At 66.1% G+C, this 822-nt stretch overlaps 1 protein-coding gene across 1 annotated transcript; it reads left to right on the forward strand.

The window, feature by feature from the left end:
- Nucleotides 1-3: 3 nt before the first annotated feature.
- Nucleotides 4-778, forward strand: LOC104523759 (laminin subunit beta-1-like; the record flags this gene model as incomplete). The annotated part of the gene is made up of 4 exons (XM_010166445.1): nt 4-66; nt 172-360; nt 439-502; nt 573-778. Coding segments are annotated over 4 exons (522 nt in total), but the record flags the coding sequence as incomplete, so codon positions are not given.
- Nucleotides 779-822: the final 44 nt, after the last annotated feature.

The following is an 822-nucleotide window of genomic DNA, read 5'->3' on the forward strand; positions in this document are numbered from 1 at the left end:
CACGTCAGCGTCCGCCTGGACCTGGAGGGCGAGTTCCACTTCACTCGCCTCATCATGAAGTTTAAGGTGGGTCCTGGCACATGGGTGCCTGGGATGGGATGGGATGGGATGGGATGGGATGGACCCGTGGGGGCTGTGGGGCCAGCCCCCATCCCAACTGGTGTCCCACAGACCTTCCGCCCCGCGGCCATGCTGGTGGAGCGCTCGGCTGACTTCGGGCACAGCTGGAAGGTCTACCGCTACTTCGCTTACAACTGCACCAAGCTCTTCCCCGGCATCCCAAGCCAGCCCTCGGGGCTGGTGGATGAGGTGCTGTGTGACCAGCGCTACTCCGAGATCGAGCCCTCCAGCCACGGGGAGGTGTGTGGGGCCGGGGTGGCACAGGGTGGGTCTGGGGTTCTGTGGGGTCTGAGCTGACCCACCCCTTCCTCCCCCCAGGTCATCTTCAAGGTGCTGGACCCCTCCATCCCTGTGGCAGATCCCTACAGCCCGGACATCCAGGGTGAGTGGCCAGGAGTGCCAGGGCTGTGGGGCCAGTGGGGTGGGTGCTGATGTTGCCAAACCCCCCCCAGACCTGCTGCGTGTCACCAACCTGCGGGTGAACCTCACCAAGCTGCACACACTGGGGGACAACCTGCTGGACACGAGGCAGGAGGTGCTGCAGAAATACTACTACGCCGTGGATGAGCTGGTGCTGCGCGGCAGCTGCTTCTGCCATGGCCACGCCGCCCACTGTGCCCCGGCACCCGGCGCCCCGACACCCTCCATCCCCGGCATGGTGAGGCACACGCAACCGCTGGCACAGCACGGAGCCCCGTGGGA

The sequence above is a fragment of the Antrostomus carolinensis genome, unplaced genomic scaffold, assembly GCF_000700745.2.
Source record: "Antrostomus carolinensis isolate BGI_N321 unplaced genomic scaffold, ASM70074v2 scaffold25904, whole genome shotgun sequence".
NCBI lineage: Eukaryota > Metazoa > Chordata > Aves > Caprimulgiformes > Caprimulgidae > Antrostomus > Antrostomus carolinensis.